Source organism: Clupea harengus, chromosome 8 (genome assembly GCF_900700415.2).
Source record: "Clupea harengus chromosome 8, Ch_v2.0.2, whole genome shotgun sequence".
Taxonomy (NCBI): domain Eukaryota; kingdom Metazoa; phylum Chordata; class Actinopteri; order Clupeiformes; family Clupeidae; genus Clupea; species Clupea harengus.
This window is the reverse complement of record NC_045159.1, coordinates 23792524-23814482: the sequence shown is the minus strand read 5'-3', so window position 1 is coordinate 23814482 and position 21959 is coordinate 23792524. Positions and strand designations below refer to the sequence as shown.

The following is a 21959-nucleotide window of genomic DNA, read 5'->3' as shown; positions in this document are numbered from 1 at the left end:
TCCCTCGATCAAAGAGGACGTTAGTAGGCATGTCCAAACTAAAAATCACGTCTCAGGATTGCTGCGCACATAAGTTATTTCGGGTGCATCAACTGTAGGTACTCAGTCTACCCTACCCAACGACTGACTACAATAGCCAAACGCGTGCAAAGTTAATAAAACGTTCCACGAAAGTTCTCCAGCGTTTAAATTAAACGTTGATGAACGCTGATCTCCATGAGAACTTTTGTGCATGTTCAAAACTTTTTTTTTGGACCAGCGTTCTCCTCCGATCACCGACGATTACCGACGATTACAGCGTTCACCAGCTTTCACACAAAGCTCTTCTGGCGCAATACCAGCGACCATGGACAATTACCAACGTTTCCTCTAACATCATAGAACGTTGACCAGAACGTCATGGTGTGACGGGGCCTTAACTAGCGGTGCACAAAAATGTCGTTTTTCATTTAATCTTTTTTTTTTTATTCATCCATTTCGATCTGTAAAATGTATGCATTTAACTTTTAGGCTTATATGCATTTTTTTTCTGTTCTAGGTTCCTTTCTGCAATGGTTAAACATGGCCTAACTGTCGTATTGAAGGCAATCCTTTGGCCTTTTTCTTTCGTGGTTTTCAAAATGTGTTTACAGTGACTCTGCATTTGTAAATCTGTGTGCCTGTGTGCTTTTTAGAACGGCTCTCAGAATATGGAAAGCTGCTGTATAGTATTTGCCATCTCATTCCTATTGATATGAAAATGAACCAAATTGGATTGAACTGAATCAAATTGGGGCATCTGTGCCAATAGCCAGAACCTACTTCTAACACATAGGCTAAACAGTAGGCCCTGACCATATTATGTAAAGCACAAAGCAGGCTGTAAAAAAAGCTGGTTGTTTAGCGCTCATTTCGTTTTTCACCCTCAAGCCGCACCCACGCTACGCTTTGGGAACCACTGCAGATCTGGTGAATGGCTATTGAACTTGTTTTTCTGCAACCTCTCTCTTCCGCAACCCTGAGGCAACGTGTTGATTGGATGGAATTGTTTTTGGCTCCGTCTGGGACACTATAACTGTTTCCCATTCACACTGCCAGGGCTGGGTACGAACACCTGTGGGTTATTTTGAGTGCAGACCGCAAAACACAAAACGGACCAGCTAGAGGATGGTGAGGAGCAATTCACTGAATTTGACAAAAAGTGTGATTTGAATAGCGGACCGCACCTTTCACTTGTCTTGCATCTATAATAAGGTAATGCTATGTAGATAGCCTGAATACTCCATCTATCAAATGGGAGATGAAATCTTACCCCTATCACCCCAAAAGGACATTTTCTTATTTAAAAAAAAAGGTAGTCTGAACAGGTGAGGCACCCTCTCTCTACCTGGAAGCAGATTTTGGTCTCCTCATCCAGGCCCTCCAGCGGGTCGGGCCGGCCGGGGTCGTTGTCATCGGCGCAGCAGCTGGAGTGGTCCGAGTCGTGCTCCTTCTCGCGGTCCCGCTCCCGCTCCATCTCCTCCTCCTCTTCCTCCTCCTCCCGGTCGCCGTCGCCCTCGGCGTCCGTGTCCTCGGCCATGGAGTGGATCTCGCGCTTGGACGAGTAGAGCATGATGGAGAGGATCTCCAGGTCGCGCAGCAGCCACATCTTGCTGAAGCCCGTGCCCTTGCTGCACTTGCGCACCAGCAGCTGCGTCAGGCCCGAGCCGTGGATGGCCTCCTGGGCCTGGGCCACGCCATGCTTCTGAAGGTGGGGGAAACATAGGGAACATACTGTTAGGGCTCACGTTCACCACAGGCTGTTTACTGTTAGGGCTCACGTTCACCACAGGCTGTTTACTTTTAAGGCTCACGTTCACCACAGGCTGTTTACTTTTAAGGCTCACGTTCACCACAGGCTGTTTACTGTTAGGGCTCACGTTCACCACAGGCCGTTTACTTTTAAGGCTCACGTTCACCACAGGCTGTTTACTTTTAAGGCTCACGTTCACCACAGGGTGTTTACTTTTAAGGCTCACGTTCACCACAGGCTATAAATAAATCAATGGTTTCTTCAAAGCCTGAAGAGATTTAGACTTTGTGTTCAACAAACAATGCCCTTCCCATCTTTTGTACATTATTATGTGTAATAACGATATGACTATGCATCAAAAATTACACCTGCGCTTGACATTTGAAGCTGAGGGAACCATCTTAGGGAATATTTGTTTATGAAGAACAAATCTCGGTTTCAGCACAGCTGTGTGTGTGTGTGTATGTGTCTGTGTGTGTGTGTGTGTGTGTGTGTGTGTGTGTGTGTGTGTGGGCGCATGTACGTGGTGTGTAGGGGCACCTTGAGGGTGTTGTAGAGGCCCTTCAGGGCCAGGGAGAGGACCCAGGTGGCCTCCACGGCGTCCGCGGCACTGCTGTCCACCCCGGTCTGGAGCAGGTGACTGATGATGGCGATGAAGTTGTGGAGGTAGCGGGACAGGTGGGCGGAGGTGGGGGTCAGGACAGGGCCGTCGCTGTAGGAGTCGCTGCTGCTGCAGTCATGCTGCTGGACGAGCTGGTAGTCCTTCACTGTGGCAGGAGGAAAAAAGCAACAGAGAGACTGAATGATGACAGCACAGCAAAAGAAGAACACATGAAATGCTTTACAATTATCTATGTTTGTTAATGTATATTATTTATATACATTGGGCCTCATTCTCGAACACAGTTAAGAAGAATTTAAGAAGGAATTTCTTCTGAATTGGATTTAGGAAAACATTTGGCATTCATGAAAGTTTTCTCATCTGGGATTTGTTCTGAACTTCAGAAGACTTTCCGAATTCGATATAGCAGTCGTAACTCGGCCAGAGTTGTCTCAAATGCGATTCCTTAAAAAACCACAAGATGGCCCCGTCTAGTGAGGGTTGTTTGGCACTGCTATCTGTGCAAGTACGGCAATCCAGAATTTCCATTTGTAGTTCCATGTTGGTGGAACGAACTGCCTAGCACTACCAGAGCAGGGGCGTCCCTCTCTACCTTTAAAAAGCTTTTGAAGACCCAACTCTTCAGAGAGCACCTCCCTTCCTAACTGGCACTTCGACTAGTGCTTAACTTGCACTTACAGCAGTTACATTCCTGCACTTCATTTTTATTTCCTATTTTTCGTAAAGTAAAGTAGTTTTTATTGTTACACTAGGTCTCTAGTGCTCGTAGCTTGACTGTTCTCTCCCTTGTACGTCGCTTTGGACAAAAGCGTCTGCTAAATGACTAAATGTAAATGTGAATGTACACGAACACTGCAAATGTAAGTGAATAAATAAATAAGCACTAAACTCAATCACGTTGATATAGCTAGTGGAATAGAATGGACACATCTACATCCTGCAACTGTCGACGGTGCTCGCTTTCCGCTTTGACATGACTCGTTTACGAGTTGCTTTCGTGTAGATTCGGTCGATTCCGACTGCACACGTCACTACGGTTGCGTGCCCTTATAAGGAGCTGGCGGGGCGTGTATGTATGCAAATTCAGGAGCACGAGAACGCGCTTTCAATTTAAGAAAACTCTTCCGGTGGAGCACAGCTCAGAACACTTCTGCTGCATAGGAACACATTTTCAAGCCTTCATGAATTTGTCGGATGTCTTTTGCTTACGTTGTTTTTCCGAAGCCCGTAAGAAACATTTCAGAAGAAACTTCAGAAAATGTTCGAGAATGAGGCACATTAATGTTTTCACAGTTTTGCCCATTTAGCGAATGCTTTTAGTTTTCAGATGGATGGTTTAAGTATGTCAGCTTCCAGGAGACTTATACAGCACCAGCTCAGTCAACAGGGCTACAGGAGTGTGTTATATTAGCATGGCTAGAATCCCCAATTTTAACACAGTACTACAGGTGAAATGTAGGGATATTTGGATGTAGGGTTACACAGATATAAAAATGGCTACATGTCACATGGACGGAAGACATGTTGGGCTTTTCTGCTTCGAACTGCTCCATTCTCTCCACTCACCTGTTCGTCTTTTGCGGGTCTTCACGTCCACCACAGCGGCCCTGTTCTTCTCGGTGAAGTGTTTCAGCAGGATCATGTTGTGCTGTTCGTTGGCGTTGTCGATGAACACTGACTGAGTTCCCATACACAGAACCTGTAATCACGACGGCAAAAAGGTGGAAACAACATTAAAGCTCAGGAAAAAGAAATCTACTTAGACAAACACACGCCATTCGGTCTCTCTGGCTGCTACTAAGCTATACAAAGTTGTCTTCTGTGTCAGTAATGAGTGAATATTCTTGATGCAGAACACTGAAATCACACATGTGATCAAGGATGTTTGTGAGCGTAAAGTCTACCAGTAAACGATCCACATTAAATCCCACCCATGGCGTCTATTTGCTTTAATGCTGCAGTGTTGGCTGTTGCACGACTCCTCTGCGGTCAACATAGGGCCCCAATGTGGCATGGAGTGCTGGTGTAGTGGTGGTGGGGGGGGGGGGGGTTCATACCTCAGGGAAGCCCACCAGCACCAGCAGGGTGAAGAGGTTAGTGCGTTTGAGCTGCTTGGGGAGCTGCTCCACGCAGTGGTCTGTGAAGCCGCCGAGGACGCTGGACCACTGGGTACAGATGTTCAGGTTGCGCAAGATGTCAGCCACTGTGCACGCCCAGTCCAGACCGATGCGGCTGCAGGGGGCATGGACACAAACACAAGAGGAAGATCAGACGTCTGAATGTGTCAAAATAACCACATTTACCGCAAACCCGACATTTGCTTCCGTTTAAAAGACTTAGACTAGTTTTTGACAGAGTGATGAGTTTAAATCATATTTATAGAAGGTGTACTCATCGTACCTTCTCATGGTTGAGCTGCAAGTTCACAAATGAAGTGTTGTTTTTACAAACACTGATCCCTGGGTGCGGTGCGGTGCGGTTTAGTGTGGTGCGGTGTGGTGTGTGTGTGTGTGTGTGTGTGTGTGTGTGTGCGCCTACCTGTCCAGGCATACCGCCCCCAGGCTGAAGAGCAGCTGTGTGGTCTTCCAGCCCGGTGTGTGCGCGGCTCCGGCCGTCCCGTCGCCCAGGCTCAGCAGCTCGTACTTGTCGGCCAGCACCTCGGTGACGGCAGCGTCGGCGTCCTCAGGGGCGAGGCGCAGCAGCAGCTGTCCCAGCAGCCCCAGCGTCAGGTGGTACGTCTCGTTCAGGCAGCCCGCGTTGGAGATGACGCCGCGGAATAGCAGGGGCAGGATGGCACTCAGGCTGCTCAGGGTCATGCTGCTGCCCTGAGGAGGAGGAGGAGGAGGAGGAGGAGGAGGAGGAAGAGTAGGGCATCAACAGCTTTGTAACAAACCTTGTTGCTGAGATGTATGTTTTACTTTTGTGTGTAATATTCTACTTCTTCTCTAATATTACTTTGCCCTGAAAACAAACAAACAAACAAACAAACAAACAAACAAACCAAAAAACAAAAACCAGTAACGAAAACAAAAACCTTAAAATTGAAACACAAACGTGTGTATGTGTATCTACACGCGGGCTGAATCGGTCTGAATTCCAGAAAGACACTGGCTGGATGACGAGCATTTTGCCTTATTTTCTACCTGTTTGGCCGGAGGCAGCATGGCAGCCAGCAGTCCAAGGATCCTCTCCCTGGAGCAGTCTGCGAACACGTGCTCCTGGAGGGGCATCCGGGCCGTCTTCTCCTCCTCCTCCTTCACTTTGGCCCCCTCCACCGCCTCCGTGGCCGGAGAGGTGACGGTGTCCCCTTCTGACTCTGGGGCTGCAGGGAGAAAAATGGGCCCTCATTTGCATCCCCACACTAGATAAGCATGGTTGATGTACGGCAAGCAGACCATGCCCTCTTTTAAATCTCTGTAGTAATTCTTCTTCTGTTTTTCAGTGTAGCCAAAATCTCTAAGCATCCTTTAAGATTTTTTCTTAAGGAAACATCTGATCCTGTAAGCTGTGTGTGTGTGTGTGTGTGTGTGTGTGGCATTCTCACCTTTGACCCCAGGAGAGAGAGTGCCTTCACCGGACACGGACAGAGTCTGGCTCAGGCTGGACAAGTCCAGGGTGTCCTGGGAGACCAGCTTCCTCTTGGGGCGCTCGCCCTCGACTTTGGGGGGCAAGGGCGGGTCAGCCTCCTGCTCCTGGCTTTTCTTCTGCAGGGGAGGAGGGAGGGAGAGAGAGAGAAAGAGAGGGTAGAAGTGAAGAACACATCCAAACAACACCACCGGGGAAGCTAAGAGAACCCTGTTGAGTAACCTACACGAAATGCCATCTACGCCACCTACTGTCTGAAGTATGCAATTGCATTTCTCATTCAGTATTTGGGAACACTGTATGTATCAGTATTTATAGTAAGGTCACTGTTGTACACACATGTCCCTGTCCAGCATAAGGAGGAAGGATGAGGATTGCCCTACGTGATAGGGTGGAATGACCTTAAAAAAATGCTTTTGCATTGATGTATGAGAGAGAGGGTAACATCAGCACAGTATATACTCTACGTGCTGATTGACAGTGTGGGTGTGTCATTGACTGACCCTGTCTTTAGGGGGCGGTGGTGAGCAGACGGCGGCGGTGCTGGCGGGGAGGGAGGATGTGTCCGTGGTGCTGAGCTCCTGGGAGGACTCTGGGCTGCCGGGTCCCAGCTCCTCGCTCTCCGTGGCCGACTCGGCCGAGGACAGCAGCGAGATCAGAGCAGACGCCTTCAGACCTGCACACAGGGACGGGCAAACGAGAGTTGGCGGGGGGAAACGAGGGTTGAGATAGTCATATAAAAAAAAAAAAAGAGTATTATCAACAGATCAGGATCATTCTATCCAAGTTAAACACATGTTATTTCCTGTGCCACTGTTTTTCACTTAATATATATATGCACAACCATACTATTCAATTCCTAACACACACATATTTACACACTCATGGCCATTCCTCCCAGAAATGCTGTTCTCACTACAGTTAACTTAGTGATATGTGACATGTTTACATGTCACCAGTAGATTTGACATGCCCAGTTCACTAAAAAGAATCACTTTATCACATGCTAAAATGAACCTGCAGTAAATTGCTAATTAACCTGGTGAAAGGTTGTGTAGATATTTGACCTAAACAGCCAAACAAACACACCCTTCCCTTCCGTAAATCCTGAAGCAACGTTGTTGCTGAGCGTGACGAAAAGTGTAACGGATTCTAAAATCACGGCCTGCACCTCTGAATGAAGACGGCACAGCCTGGCACTCACCTTTGCCCGTCTGGCCCTTCAGCAGGCACTCGGTGATGAGCTTGGAGCAGCGGGCGTGCAGCCGGGTGGCCAGCTCCAGCGTGGCAGCGCCCAGGCTCTGTGCCTCCTGCTGCTGCCGCCGCCGGCTGGTCAGCTCCGAGGTGAAGAGCGCCAGGGCGGCGAACAGCAGCCACGAGTAGTTGTGGATGTAGGGCTGGATGAGGCGGTGGCGGTCGCTGATGCGGATGGTCACCATCGGGTAGACGGTGATCCGGTGGGTGGGGAGGTGACTGGAGGAGTCCAGACCAGAGAGAGAGAGGAAGGAAGGAGGTCAGGGGGGGAGTTAAAGAGGTTTGAAATGGACTATAAAATAACAGCGTCTGTTGTTCTGGTAATAAAACTAGATGGTATAGAAACATACTGGGAATGGGCATTCAGTGCGTCATGTAAAGCAGCACTGGTCATTCCATTTGTGGAGGTGATTTAGGGGCAAAGTTCAAGATTTATCTTTAGTGTAACAGCATTCTTGTGACGGCGCCAATAAAAGACAACATTCCAGAGTAATTACCTGTCTGGGTACTTCTTGGCGTTGTAGCAGCCGAAGCACAAGTCAAAGTCCTCGCACACGTTGCAGTTGATTCGGCTGCCCACGATCAGGCCTTGGCAGTGGTCACAGGCGTACTCCATGTTGACCATTTCATGGTCGTCCTCGTGACCCTCAGGCTTGGCTCCACCTGTGGTTCACACAGAGATTATTGAGTGTGCACAATGACTGTGCACCTGATAATGACTACAAGATAATGTCTACAAAATGTTTAGTTCGCTTTGTGGGAATAATACTAATACTATCCATCCTTGCATTAAATTTAGTGTAGATTAGTAGCATGCAGGGTCACTACACGGAGAGGTTGTATCCAAAGTGCTGAGTGAAAGGCTCTGATGAAGACTTATGTGTGGGAGGCCGTGCGTGTGTGTGTGTGTGTGTGTGTCTGCTGCTTCAGCTACTCACTGAGGAAGCAGGTCTTGCACAGGTCCATGTCCGTGCACTGCAGGCAGCGGTAGCGGTGCCACGGGGCGATCCTCTCGCAGCCGTCGCACGAGATCTCCACGTTGAGCAGGTCGCAGTAGCGCGCTATGAACATGTGCATCTGGGGGGGAGATGGAGGAGAGGCCACTCAGAAGCTGGAGCAAATGCATTCAGTGTGAGATTTTCTGTTTGATACTGTTAGTTGTACGGGTGAGTAAGGAGTTTGAATGACACAAATATTGAAAGGGCTTCCATATTGAAAGGCTTCTCTCGTGAAATGTAATCGTGTTAAATTGCATAACATGAAACTTCACTATAGCAATCCTTCCTCTTATTGACATAAGAGCTGATTAAATGTTTGCTTAGAAACTAATGACATCACTACTCAATGTGAGATAATAGTCAGGTCCTGGTTCAAGACTTTCTCAAACATGGGTGTGAATAGAAAAGCTTTAGTAATTATTGCTAAATATTTGAGGGGTAAACAGCCCAGAGAGGCCAGTTATTATACAGGTTAGTAGACCACATCTATAAACAATATTTGAGATCATTTAGAGAGGCAAAGATTTACATATGACCGAGCAACACTCTAAAATGAACCTTAAGAACATGAAGCTGTGTATATGATCTTAAATCCAGCACTCTATAATGAACCTTAAGAACATGAAGCTGTGTATATGATCTTAAATCCATAATTTTGCTTCTTGCCCCCCTGTTCTCAAGAAAATATTATAATATTATTCCATGTTTTCCATTAACTTCCAGTTACAAACTGTAAAGTGTACTTTTTCAGTTCAAACCCTTAATAATATTTTCTTAAAACAGAGGCAACATGTCTTCAACCTAACTGGCGTCACACAGAGAACTGACAGAATGTTTTATATTTGAAACAATGAATGGTTGCCTTATTATTATTATGGCATACTATTATTTACTGGCCTAGCTAGCTAAAGCTCGAGCTAGAAGGAGCAGAGACTCACACCATGGTAGGAAGCGTGTGCATAAACTGCCTAGTAGTATACTTTTGAGCCTTGGCTGCAAAAGTCAGAAAAGGGGAGAGTTTGCGTAAAGAGATTTTGTAAAGCGTTTGTGTCACTTCAAAAGAAGACGATGTCTCTTGAACGTTACCTTTCTTCTGCTCTCCAGCGTCCCCTGGACCACCTTGTCGTACCACTTCTCTAGCATGCCGTCCATACACTCATCCATCCACTCCATGTTCCTCTCATAGTCCGCAATCTCATCCTCCTCCGTCCACTGACTGCCACAACAAATAGAAAAGAAAAGAAAAAGAATGGTTACACACAGCACTGAATGAAAATACTCTAGCTGAGGCAAAGGCAGCATACTGGATGTCATTTGAGGCTGTACTGTGCTCTAACAGCTCAACAACCTGATGGCGATGTCATGCACACTGATGTTCTCCTGAGACATGGTGAGCAGCAGGTCAGGCAGCTTGATGTCCAGGAAGAGGGACAGGTCCTCCACCTCCCAGCTCATGTCCAGCAGGTGCAGCAAGCAGGTCTGCACACAGGACAGGGCGGGCAATAGGACCCTGGAGACACGGAGGAGGGGGGGGGTCAGAAATACAGCAGTACTTGTACAGTACTAATAATCGTGTAGAGAAACAGCTGCCAAGTAAACACATAGAACTGTTTTAGCCCAATTAAAACGCATATTTAACTGGAAAGTACATTACAACCTTGTAGTAAAACTGAACTGAGTCTATACATAACTGTGACACTCTTTTCCATAAAAACACATGATCAAAAATGATTATTCTATATATTCTCTTGCTATGACGGACATGTGTGTCCATCTGGGATAATGGTGGGGATGTATCCATGCAGGTGTGTGCAGGTGAGGGTGGATGAGGGTGGAGGAGTTACTTTGCATTGAGGCTGCTGAAGCTCTGCACCGCCTCCACCAGCATCAGGACCAGCCGGTGGTAGGAGCTCCGCACCTGCTCCCTCAGCTCCTGGCCGCAGCCCGACAGCTGGGAGAAATAACTACACAAGAAGAGGGGACAAGGGTTAGGGCACCACACACGCACACCGCACTACAGCACACACAAATACACAGCACCAAAGAGGAGAAGGACAACACACACACACACACACACACACACACACACACACACACACACACACACACACACACACACACACACACACACACACACACACACACACACACACACACACACACACACACACACACACACACACACACACACACACACACACACACAGTTACTTACAACAGCTACCAATCCATGCATTGATACATGATTTGAAGTAAAGGTTTGTCGAGCGCTGGACACGGCACATACCTGGAGAAGTCCTTCTGACAGGCCAGCAGCTCCTGGAGGAAGAGGATGCAGGGCGCTTGGAAGAGGTGCGGCTTTCCCATGGAGCTCAGACACCACTGCACCGTCTCCAGCACCTTGCACACATTCTGAGCCTGGGCCTTCTTCAGCGAGAGCGTCTGCAGGACGCTACAGAGGCAAAACACTCTCCGTCAGCGCAGAGTACACAGCAGGCACATGGGTATACTACTGCTGTACTAATGGTGCAAACCTCAATACATTAACATGAAAGCATAGGGCTATCTTTAGACAATCTCATCACTATGCCGAATGCGTATTAGTTGTTTGATTCGACAGCATATGCAGTGCTGGTTTCTGCGTTTGGTTGGTCTCTCTTATATGTTATCATTTCGAAGTTAACGATTAACAATCAGGTAATGAGCGGCACTATTATGTTTCGGCATTCATTTGTGTTGCTTAATACCTGGCTACGCTGACGGCCTGGTCCTTCATGAAGTTGAGGATGTCCTTGAGGATGGGGAAGCGCTCCTTGACGGAGGGGGCCTGCCTGGGCTCCTCCAGGGAGCGGAAGGAGAGCAGGCGAAGGCGCTCGCGGCTGAAGAGAGAGCGGCGCTGCAGGGCCACAGGCGAGACCGGGTCCGCTGCCTGGGCTTGGAGGGTCTCTGTGGAGCACTTGGGGCCCTGGGTGGGCCCGCTGCTGCTGCTGCTGCTGCTGCTGCTGGAGGCTCCTGGATCTGAGGCTGAGGACACCTGTGACTGGACATGGTCTGGGTGAGACAGCCCCGGTGCGTCTGCGGGATTGGCGGCACCCCCCTCGGCCTTGGGAGGCTGGGAAGGGGCAACCGGGCTGGCCTGGAAGTCGGCCTCTGATATGGAAATGGATCGGAGGAGTGGGGCAGTGCTGGCGCCCCCCTCTGGCTTGGAGGTCTCAGAAAGGTGGGTGAGCACTCCCTTGGGAGTGAATCTGAATAGGAGGAGGCTCTTTTCGATGCACACCTCCGCTGCAAGACAGAAACATAGACAGACAGACAGACAGAAAGACAGACAGTACAAGGCAAACAGGGGAATGTGAACAGGTGAGTGAGGGGTTTTAAAGGAAATATTCATGTATTAAGTGTATTAAAATGTTGTGGACTGATCCATTGTAGCCTGTGAGACAGAATGCAGCTCACCTAAGGACTCCATGCTGACCACTGCCTGGTCCTTCTCCTGCTCCTCCTGCACGTTCATCTTCTTGACCAGGTAGCGCTGCTTCATCTCCAGCTGGGGGAGGAGAGGGGAGAGGAGGTTTAGACTCAAGTCACTGCACATGACGCTCTCTTCATGCACGCGAACACTCGTTCATAAACTAAATTTGTGCAGCGGTATCGTACCGGTATATCACTTTCTGAAATGGTCTGCGAATGCTACAATGTGTTCAAATGTTTTGAAATATCCATCTCCAACACATCCATTTTATTGGTATAATTGAATTTAATTGAAAAGGATAACACTGCATCTCTTTTCCATTCGGTAGTGTAATCAAATGCATTATTTGGTGATTAACTTACCATCCAAGTGCGGATACCATCTGCCAGCTTGTAAACCTGTATCAGATCTTCAGGGAGACTGACCTGGCCGCCTTTGGACACTGCACAGAGACCACACAGAGAAAACGTTACAGCCAGTCACCCAACAACAAGCCACACTGCTCCTCTTTTGGCATTTGATGTTAAAGAAACCGTGGGTGTTACCCTACCATAGAGTCTGAGGCTGTGGTGGAGGGCTGGTGTGTGGTAGACCATGGCTGCCCACAGCGCGTTCACCGCCTGGTCCACCTTGGCGCTGCCGGCGATCTCGTTCCTGACGGCCTGCTTCTTGCACATCAACATGAGGCTTCTCATCAACTCCACCCTGGCGTCAGGACACTCCGGGGTCGGCTCCCACTTGGCAAAGGCCGCAAGGAAGTCCACCAGTCTGTCCTCTTTCTCCACCTGAAGTGAAAGGGCTGAGTTCAGTTGCGAAACATAAAAGGTCTTTTCTTCTAACGAAGACAGATGGAGTTCGCCTGTTGGGGACTGTACCTTTTCTCTGTCCCCAGCCTGGGAGTCGGAGTTGCTCAGTCCGTGCCGGAAGATGTTCTTCCACAATGTGGAGGAGAGGACATGGTTCATCTTCCCAGCCGGCTGCTCCTTCCCATCGTGGGTGTCTGAAATAAGTCAAGTCAGCAAAACGCTCACTTACTATGTCTACCACATTTACCATTTCAGACGTGTTGTGAAATAAGTCACAGTAAAGCCCATTAGCTTTACCCTGTCCTTCCCAACATCACATTCTCAATCCATAATAACATTTCGAACCTGCTTCTCCATCCATAACAACATTTTTAACCTGCTCATAACGATTTGATGGCTGAACCACATATCACGGGATTACTGTAACATCAGACGAACACTACCAGCAATTCAAACGGAGCGTAGAACCTGAAGATGGGAAACCCATAAATACAGAGGTTCAACACAAGGCCGGTTGCCTGTCCCTCACCCTGTGGTGTTTTCAGGGCCATGGTGCGGGATGCCAGGTGGCCCATGAGTCTGGAAACCAGCAGCTGCAGGTCCGAGATCCAGGAGACGGTGACGTCAGGCAGGCCGTAGGCCGTCACAGTGAACTTGTAGCCCCACTCGTTGTTACTGCTGTCCGAGTGGAAGAGGAACTGCAGCTGAGGGCCTCCTTTGAATGTCACTTTCTGTTGAGAGAGATCAAAGCACAGTGAAGACTTTGAGATAGTTCCTCTAGTTTTCCATTACGTTACATTAGCATTAAGTTAAAATATCCCACAAACACAGGTAAAATACAATTCCTTCAAAGATGTTGATTTTTTTTTTTTTTTTACCTTTGGCCATTTCTCTGTGCCGACTTTCATGTCATATCGAACCTTTCCACCTCTTGCATCAGTGAACTCCAGGTAGTCGTACCTGCCCAGAGGAAGAACAGAATAGCATACCACTTAAGTCAGCTCCGTCACAGTTTGGCAAATCACTTCCCAACAGCCGAATTCAGCTGAAACCCAGCGAGCTACCTCTTCTCCGTTTCACAGCGTTCGTCGAACTCCACCTCGAAGGACGTGGCCCCGGGACAGACGAACACGGTGGTCTCGTGCTGGCTGTTCTCGTAGTTGTGAGGCGACTCCATGTCCCACGTCTTCAGGACCACGGGCTGCTGGGGCTGCTGACAGTTCTCCATGTCCGCCTGTCTCAACACAAACGCACACACACACTCGTAGACTCAACGTTCGTCCACCGATAAACATGCAACAACACTTCAAACACATAGGCAACCATGTGCAAACACCACACACACACACACACACCTATAATATCCACAAGCTGTGTAAAGGTAGCTAAATAACAGGACAGATATAACATGATATTCTACAGTCACTGCTAAATTGAGATGACTGTAAACTTTGACTAAACGCCAGGACCGTGCTGCCCATGAGGACTGACCGAAGAGAAGATGTCCCCCGTGTCGCAGGAGAGGCTGGTGAGGAGCTCCACCACGGAGCAGAAGCTGTGCAACAGCTCACAGTGAGGAATGTCCAGAGAGCACAGCTCCAGCAGGAAAATGATCTACATGCGCACACACACACACACAAAAATATGTCACAGACGTTTACATGTCCAACAAAGCCATATGCCATACTGAACTGAGCTGAAAGTTATTTAAAGTCGCTATAAGTTACTTTTTAAGGAAAAAGGCTCAAATCAAGCAAAAAGAGCAGATCTTTGCAAGTTTGATGTATTTCTGTAGGCCACTATCTGGCAACAACACTATGCCATATATGCTCAGCAACCACAAGACCATGACTAAACACGTCTCCAAAGCACCAAGGCGAGAGTGTACCAGCTGCCTGGTGGCGATGGCCATGATGGATCCGCTCAGCTTCTCCATGAGCTCTGTGCTGCTGTAGCGCTGCAGCAGGGAGGTCAGCATGGTGTGAGCCCCCGACAGGAATTGGTGCACATCTAAGGCAGGAGGAGAGGGAGGACAGGGTCAGAAAGAGGATCGACACACAATACTGGTGGTGAAAAGTCCAGTGGTTTAGGAAACTATTAATGTCTGGTTTCCCAAAGGCAAGTCTCATATTACATAACCTGAAATTGCATTGTTTATGGAACCTTATAACAACAACAATGGAAATGATAATAACAGTTACGAAGGAATTTTAGAATGTATCCCACTCTAAGCCAGTTCTACAGAGGCAGAAGGGAGTGTGTGTGTAGTTGTGTGTAGTTGTGTGTCGTCTTACACTCAGTGAGGATAGCCTTGGCCAGCTCAGAGGCAGAAGGGAGTGTGTGTGTAGTTGTGTGTAGTTGTGTGTCGTCTTACACTCAGTGAGGATAGCCTTGGCCAGCTCAGAGGCAGAAGGGAGTGTGTGTGTAGTTGTGTGTAGTTGTGTGTAGTCTTACACTCAGTGAGGATAGCCTTGGCCAGCTCAGAGGCAGAAGGGAGTGTGTGTGTAGTTGTGTGTAGTTGTGTGTCGTCTTACACTCAGTGAGGATAGCCTTGGCCAGCTCGGAAGCAGTGGAGGCCCCTCCCTTGAGCTGCAGGTAGCACCAGGAGAGCAGGTTCCCCTGCAGCGCCCAGTAGAGGGACAGCAGAACCTTCCGGCTGGGCCCCCCGCTCGGCTCCACCATGACCGCCTCACACTGACGACCAGAACAACACAAACACCGACATCAGACACCGACGCACAGTACAGCATCCCTATGCTCAGAGGACAGAGGTACGGAGGGGGTCTATAGTTTGTATACTTTCAGGCTGCACTCAGAGAGGGATTAATAATGCAATGCATGGGAAAGACTGGCCTACTGAAGACCTCCTGAATACAAAGCTAAACACTTGAACTGAGTTTTTTGCCACCTGATTACATGGTGCAATGTAATAACCAAGCCTTCCCCTTTGATTGGATCAATCACCAATAATTGTGAAACTACTATGATTGATTAAAGCCATGAAATGATTAACCCGTCATAAAAAAATGCATGCTGTGTTACATATGGACTGAAAAGTGTAAATCACCAACAATAGGAGCAGCTAATTCTAAACAATATGCAGACAATATTGTTGGGTAAGCAGTAATCCACCCTAGTAAAAGGCAAGAGCAGCACTGAAGTATAACGCTAAACATCAAAGGAATCACACTACTCCAAAAACAAAATAAATGAATTATCCTGAACACATAAAAAAATAGCACAGGCTCTTATTTTATTTAGAATCCAAACGTTGGAGGGAAGAGTCTATTGCTGAGTGTGTTTAAAGATGAGCTTAGAATATGAATATGAGTCATGAAATGATAATGAAGTCCTTCTGTGTTGGCAGGACATATACATATTTTATGTCCAAACAGAAATAAACAGGGCGGGCGAGGGCTGCTGAAACCACTACCCCATCTCTCTCTGTAAACGGAGACCCACCAACCCACCTCTCGCATCGCCACACGGATGAGGGTGTCCATCACACTCAGCACTGGGCTGATGTTGAAGCCTGCGGGGGCATCTTTAGGGGGCAGGAGGAGCAGACCGCTGGGGTCTTTGTCACTGTAAAAACAGGACAAGGGCACGTTTAGACACTGGAGACAACAACCAGAGTGGGCATTTTGGTGTGTGTGTGTGTGTGTGTGGTACAGCCGATTTTTATTATGTGTCTGACTCACCTGAAGTAGTTGCACAGAGATTCAAAAGTCAGTTTCACCGACTCCAGCTGATCTTCCTCAGTGATGCTTGTCTATATAGGTCAGTAGAGGAAAGTTGGATTACGTACACCAACACAATGATTACTTTAATCGATGTTAATCTTTAGACTGATTACCCAACGCACCATCAAATCAAAGAGCTTGTCCCTCCGACTTTGTTTGTAAGGGAAGAAGATGACTGCTCCGTTCAGAATGGCCTTCACGGCTTCCCATCGGAGCGCTTTGTCCACGACTGCCTCGCTCTCTGGAGCATCCACCACTACCAACACAACAGCACAAGCCCTCTGCAGTTACCCACATGTCAACAAATTCATCCCAAATATCACACCAAAGATGCCATGGGTGTGCTGGGAACCTACCCTGACACAGGTGATTATACAGCTCCTACCCTGACACAGGTGATTATACAGCTCCTACCCTGACACAGGTGATTATACAGCTCCTACCCTGACACAGGTGATTATACAGCTCCTACCCTGACACAGGTGATTATAGAGCTACTACCCTGACACAGGTGATTATACAGCTCCTACCCTGACACAGGTGATTATAGAGCTACTACCCTGACACAGGTGATTATACAGCTCCTACCCTGACAGAGGTGATTATAGAGCTACTACCCTGACACAGGTGATTATAGAGCTACTACCCTGACACAGGTGATTATACAGCTCCTACCCTGACACAGGTGATTATAGAGCTACTACCCTGACACAGGTGATTATACAGCTCTACAGCTCCTACCCTGACACAGGTGATTATACAGCTCCTACCCTGACACAGGTGATTATAGAGCTCCCACACGGCCTCAGAGCGCTCTCGGTCTGTGCTGGCGGAAGCCTCCTCTGAGCCCCGACACGCGGGGGGACCAGGCAGCACAGGGAAGCAGTTCTGAAGCAGCTGAAGAAGCAGAACCCTCGTCTTCACGGCTTCCTCTCCCTCGCTGTACAGGTGCACACACACACACACACACACACACACACACACACACACACACACACACACACACACACACACACACACACACACACACACACACACACACACACACACACACACACACAAACACACACACACACACACACACACACACACACACACACACACACACGCAGGATATTGACTACATATCCAAATAGAAAATTGGTGATTATAAGTCATTTCTATGAATGCACGTGTACTCACATAACCCTGAGTTTGTTGTAGAAGTCCCAGAAGAGCTGCAGGTTTAAGCCACTGAAGTCCAGGAGGAACTTCTGCTTGTAAAGGGACACATCCTGTCCAAAACACAAAAACAGCTTAAAGATGAAGTCATCTGAAGCAATGGGACAGGGAGACAGATGAATGGAACAGAAAGCATCTTGATCATGATCACTTCTGGTAAATAAAAAGTTCAAATAGTCATAAATGAAATGCACTAACGAGTTCTGGGAAACTTAAAGGTGAGGTCCACGATTCCAATCCCGTACGCTTTTTGTCAAATTCAGCGAATTCCTCCACAAAGTTTACTAGCTGTTCATTCAGTGTGTGCACAAAAAAAACGCAGGTGTTCATACACAGCCCATATTGGCTCGGATCGAGCCATTAACAATCCGAGCCAATCAACACAGTGCTTCTGGAGCACGACAGGGAGGTGCGCAATTTGATTGGTTGTTATTGGCTGATAAGCTTTTGCAAAACCAAATCGCAGGTGGTATCTTTCAATACATGTCTTTCATGAAATGTACTGAATCATGACAAGAAATGGTATGACATCTAAACCCCATCTGATTATATGCAAATGTTTGCTAGATGGATGAGGTGGAGAATGTTAGATGCCCTAGTGTCAAAGTGGCTGACTGAGCGAGGTGGTGTGTCAACTGTGTGTACCATGTCTCTGGTGAGCTGCTGGATGAAGAAGAGGGTTTTCCTCAGCAGGGTGTGGCCGGTGGTGAGGCCCCGGTCCGTCCCCTCCAGCTCGGGGCTCAGGTCCTCCAGCGGCTGCGTCTGATCGGCCCCCGGGCACAGGTACCCACTGAAGCTCACCTGCTGCACGCCCAGACGCTCCGCCGACTCCTGCCTCGCACACAGGAACTTCACCATCAGGAACTAGAGAGAGACGGAGAGACCGCAAGCAACGTTTGACCACAGATGTCAAAAACAAATGAACACCACAAACATCTATTATTGAGCTTTAGAATCCACTTGGGTAAAATGACTTTTACAAATAAGTTCATTTCACACAAAGTACTAATTGATATCTACTCATTCTTTCTGTCACAAGTGGTCATTTTAAAGTCAGATTTCTTCCAGATTTGTCAGTGTTGTATTGTGGATAGTTTTAGTTGTACTTTGGAGATTTTAGGGTCAATAGTTTAAAAGTTGTCCTTTGGATATTTTAGGGTGATGTTTTGTCTCAGTGTTGCATTGTGTGGACAGTGTGTTTCATTGTGTTTATTCCTATCTGACTGCGAGGCACAGTGACTGAATGTAAAGGGCTATTCACACGGTTTCAGGGACAGACAGGTAGGAATGCTGACCAGTGAAAGAGAGAGAGAAAGAGAGAGAGAGAGAGAGAGAGAGAGAGAAAGAGAGAGAGAGGGTGAGGGGGAGAAAGTGTAGAAGCGTGTGAGGGAGGAGAAGGATAACAGTGAGTATGCATACCTTTGACACTCGACACTGCTGCAGTTTAATCTCAACATCGTTCCAGTCGTCCTCCAGCTCGAAGCAGCCAATGGGGTCATCCTCCGGCTGTCCTGCACTGCTGGTGCTACGCAGGACCAGAGGCATGCAGCCGTCAATACACTCACACAGAAGGTCAAGGGTCACATTTACAGCCCTGCCAGAAATACTCTTACTGGCACTACACGGCACAACAGCAGTCACATGGCAAGCCAATACAACTTCACAACACACGGATAGACATTCATACACATTTGGAAAAATATATATATATAAAAAAATAAACGCAATATATGTTACTTACCCATTTTGGACAAAGTCCTTATAGTCCTTATAGTCCCATAAGTCAAACTTTTTGAACCGTTTAAAATGTTTGTCTGCATTAAAAGCATCTGGTTCATTGTAGGCAAACACAAGGCCACACTTGGCACCTATGGCTCCTTTGCGCACCTACACAAAAGATGGGATAACAAGAAAATTATAAAATACAGAAAACTTCAGAGCTTCCCAACAAAGAGCTGTGGTGTAAACTACAAAGGCCTCCCTATCTATAACAATGATGTAATTCTTAAGATGAAACCAACAAAAGTTAACAGTGCTTCCCAATCCCCCCTTGCACGCCATGCACTGTGTCACTGCTTTTATCTGTTATTACAAGAACTCCCTGTAAGCTTTTAGTTTCAGCTCAGAGAAACATTGACATAGGTTGATGTAATCAACCTATAATACTACGACAAATACTGAGTGTAAAATCGGATCTCTAAATAATCTTAGACAAATCAATGTACCTCAGGATTGGATTCATAAACATGTGGGCTTACTTTGATCTTTATTTGCGTGACTTGGAAGCTGCTCTGGTCCTCCGTGGACAGAATCACACTGGCTCTCTTCTTCCCAGCCTCTGTGAGGAACCCTGCAACAGCCAATCAGCAGACAAGACACGTTAACATCTCGACTCAAATTCCAGTCGAACAAACAAAATCAAAGCACCTTTTCAAACTGCACATATTTAAATCTTAGCTTCCGAGTTGCTGAGCTGTGGATTTTTTGGTTTGTTTTTGTAGGGTACTGCTTTGCGCCACATCTATTACAAATGTTCCCAACTAAAAAGAAATGGACAGCAGCGCAAAAAAAGAAGGCTGCCTCCTCGTATGCCATACCATCTCCAGTGTGTGGCTCCGTCAGCATACTCTCTGGGCCAGACTTCTCCTCTTTACCCTTCACATCACAGGCCTGCAGACGCAGCTGGAGGGCTTTCCCTGTGCCCCGGCACAAAGTAAACACACACACACAAGTAAATAAACACACACACAAGTAAATAAACTGGGGACTAAACAACGTAAGTCTTGACAAGGTTCCATGAGTTTAGGAAGGGTTACCGTGTCTGTGCAGGAGGCGCAGTCTGACGGCAGCCATGGACTTGAGGAGCGAGGAGGCGCCGTACTCCAAGTCCAGGTGCTCGCAGATCCCGGACAAGGACTGGAGGACTTTGGCCACACTTCCTCTGGCCAGCGCGAAGGCCAACAGGGTCAGCTCAGCATCAGGGGTCACACAGCAGCTGGGAGTCATGTAAACAGGGAGAGAGATATTTAGTAAACATCCAGATGTTTGATAATATGCAGTTTCCTTGGCCTGTTATGCACCAGGCCTTGTGCTCGACACAGAACTTGACCCACATGGGCTCACTGCAGTAGAACTACAACAGTGACCCAAACATAGTACTCTTTGTGCAAGGGTGTGAGTGTGGGGATTTTTAATTACTCTGCTATTCGGAGAAGGAAACCATCCACTTCTTCAAGAACATTTGTGGAGAAGAACTTGGGGAACTCCGTGGAGGCTGGCGTTAAGGACAGCGGGGGCATGTGCTGTAAGGCTTTCCTGCAAAGAGGAGACAGAGGAGACACAAGCTTAGGCAATGGGGATGTTAGAAAGTTCACACGGTGGTTAAGAGTTTGACCAACTTCCATTATAGTTTACAGGCACTATTTATAGGTGTCTGCTCTAAAACAGTGCTCAAAGATGAAATACTGTCTGTAAGCTCATCACTGACTTCCCTCAGTTATATTGATGTTCTCATGACAAACAGAGTGGCAAAATGTCAGAGCTCAGATGAAAGAATCAGATGAGAAAGTAACTCATTGACATAGAGATATGGCGGGAAGTATTTGGCCAAATTTAGGAGTTTTCATATTCACATCTCTAAACATCATGAACACACCTACATATATGAAGAGGACACCACATTTTTTCTGTTGCAAATAAAAGTTTTCTTTTGTAAAGAGACTCAGTCAGGTGCAATACTCATTTAGACTTAGACTTAAGAAATAACACTTTAGGCTCAACATACAGTTTGGAAATAGGCTGAAGGGCAATCAATGCATCCAATGCAGATGCCAATACAAGAAACCACAGGTGGGCAAAAAAGAGCACTACAGAAAGACTGTACTTTGGAAAGAAAACATCCAGTTTCCAAAACACGTGCTCCAGTGGCTCTGTACTGGCATGGCGTACGATGCGGTAACCCTAAGAAGCGGTGGAAAGGAGCCCAGGCGGAGGGTGACTCACTGAGTGTTCTGCAGGACCGTCTGTGCCAGGATGGGGTTGGTCTCCATGGAGGCTGTGACCAGGGATGTCAGGAGCGACAGGTACCAGATGGCTGAGGCGTCGGTGACGGATACCTCCTTGTTCTTGGTGATCTGGTAGCCCATGGTCTTCAGGCCGTGGATACGTGTGTCGCAGCCATCACTCAAGCAGCGCTTGATGTTGATTTGAACATCTGAGATAGGTAGCCATGAGAAAACCACATGAATAAAACCAATACCGCAAATACACACTGTGACAATAATAATGAGATGTGACAGTGTTCATTTTTCCCGGACGAAAAGCAAAAGGGAGCTAATAGAAGAAAGGAAGATGGCTGACATGGATGGCTGAGGTTGGCGTTCTCCAGCAAGGCCACGTAGCCCATGACGTTGCTGGGGATGCGGACCTCGCGGATCTCCTGCAGCGAGTGCCGGTTCTTCCCCACTGCCACGGACACCAGCTGGGGC

The 21959-nt window shown here is 47.6% G+C and overlaps 1 protein-coding gene across 1 annotated transcript in view; it reads right to left on the bottom strand.

Annotated features, from left to right (window-relative positions):
* Positions 1–21958, bottom strand: part of zzef1 (zinc finger, ZZ-type with EF hand domain 1) — a gene marked incomplete at its 5' end in the record, with an annotated part of 43008 nt that extends 21050 nt beyond the window's left edge. The window contains 41 exons of the mRNA XM_031572735.2: positions 1367–1723; positions 2312–2538; positions 3960–4092; positions 4451–4625; positions 4932–5218; positions 5537–5715; positions 5938–6097; positions 6482–6654; positions 7183–7451; positions 7730–7895; positions 8171–8309; positions 9317–9446; positions 9579–9740; positions 10075–10194; positions 10518–10682; positions 10978–11515; positions 11687–11777; positions 12065–12144; positions 12253–12487; positions 12578–12702; positions 13038–13239; positions 13387–13468; positions 13573–13742; positions 14000–14122; positions 14397–14518; positions 15043–15202; positions 15979–16093; positions 16210–16280; positions 16374–16507; positions 17022–17191; positions 17434–17525; positions 17671–17760; positions 18118–18336; positions 18892–18997; positions 19214–19359; positions 19731–19822; positions 20070–20168; positions 20289–20467; positions 20671–20787; positions 21475–21685; positions 21832–21958. Coding sequence (XP_031428595.1) covers positions 1367–1723; positions 2312–2538; positions 3960–4092; positions 4451–4625; positions 4932–5218; positions 5537–5715; positions 5938–6097; positions 6482–6654; positions 7183–7451; positions 7730–7895; positions 8171–8309; positions 9317–9446; positions 9579–9740; positions 10075–10194; positions 10518–10682; positions 10978–11515; positions 11687–11777; positions 12065–12144; positions 12253–12487; positions 12578–12702; positions 13038–13239; positions 13387–13468; positions 13573–13742; positions 14000–14122; positions 14397–14518; positions 15043–15202; positions 15979–16093; positions 16210–16280; positions 16374–16507; positions 17022–17191; positions 17434–17525; positions 17671–17760; positions 18118–18336; positions 18892–18997; positions 19214–19359; positions 19731–19822; positions 20070–20168; positions 20289–20467; positions 20671–20787; positions 21475–21685; positions 21832–21958 — 6738 coding nt within the window. The remainder of the gene's footprint in view (positions 1–1366; positions 1724–2311; positions 2539–3959; positions 4093–4450; positions 4626–4931; positions 5219–5536; positions 5716–5937; positions 6098–6481; positions 6655–7182; positions 7452–7729; positions 7896–8170; positions 8310–9316; positions 9447–9578; positions 9741–10074; positions 10195–10517; positions 10683–10977; positions 11516–11686; positions 11778–12064; positions 12145–12252; positions 12488–12577; positions 12703–13037; positions 13240–13386; positions 13469–13572; positions 13743–13999; positions 14123–14396; positions 14519–15042; positions 15203–15978; positions 16094–16209; positions 16281–16373; positions 16508–17021; positions 17192–17433; positions 17526–17670; positions 17761–18117; positions 18337–18891; positions 18998–19213; positions 19360–19730; positions 19823–20069; positions 20169–20288; positions 20468–20670; positions 20788–21474; positions 21686–21831) is intronic.
* Position 21959: the final 1 nt, after the last annotated feature.